At 63.4% G+C, this 456-nt stretch overlaps 1 protein-coding gene across 1 annotated transcript in view; it reads left to right on the top strand.

The window, feature by feature from the left end:
* Positions 1-456, top strand: part of SOGA1 (suppressor of glucose, autophagy associated 1) — a gene marked incomplete at both ends in the record, with an annotated part of 6982 nt that overhangs the window by 5690 nt on the left and 836 nt on the right. The window contains 3 exon segments of the mRNA XM_010019087.1: positions 1-4; positions 6-252; positions 254-453. The exon segment at positions 1-4 is cut by the window's left edge and continues 263 nt beyond it. Of these exon segments, the coding sequence (XP_010017389.1) occupies positions 1-4; positions 6-252; positions 254-453 (451 nt within the window).

The raw sequence follows: 456 nt of genomic DNA, 5'->3' as shown, positions 1-456 counted from the left end.
GGGCACGACCCAGCCCAGAAGCAGATGCAGAGGAGCTACACAGCGCCCGACAAGACGGGGATCCGCATCTACTACAGCCCACCGGTGGTGCGGCGGCTGGAGGCGCCGCTGGTGCACAACAAGGAGGGGAAGATCATGATTGAACCGGGCTTCCTGTTCACCATGGCCAAGCCGAGGGAGCCAGAGGAGTCAGCCAGCGCTGAGAGCACCTACAGCCAGTGGCTCTGCCACTTATCCACGCACCAGCCTTTTTCTGGACGCTGGCACAGTGGAGAGTGCGGTGCCACCGGTGCCCCACTTCCCCCCATCGCTGCATGATCTGGAGATCTCTGGCAACATGAGCGATGACATGAAGGAGATCACCAACTGTGTGCGGCAGGCCATCCGCTCCAGCTCGCTGGAGAGGAAGGTGAAGAGCACCTCCAGCCAGACGGTGGGGCTGGCCCCCGTGGGGCC

The sequence above is a fragment of the Nestor notabilis genome, unplaced genomic scaffold, assembly GCF_000696875.1.
Source record: "Nestor notabilis isolate BGI_N333 unplaced genomic scaffold, ASM69687v1 scaffold17197, whole genome shotgun sequence".
Taxonomy (NCBI): domain Eukaryota; kingdom Metazoa; phylum Chordata; class Aves; order Psittaciformes; family Psittacidae; genus Nestor; species Nestor notabilis.
The sequence above is the reverse complement of the archived record's forward strand: the minus strand, read 5'-3'. Positions and strand labels throughout refer to the sequence as shown.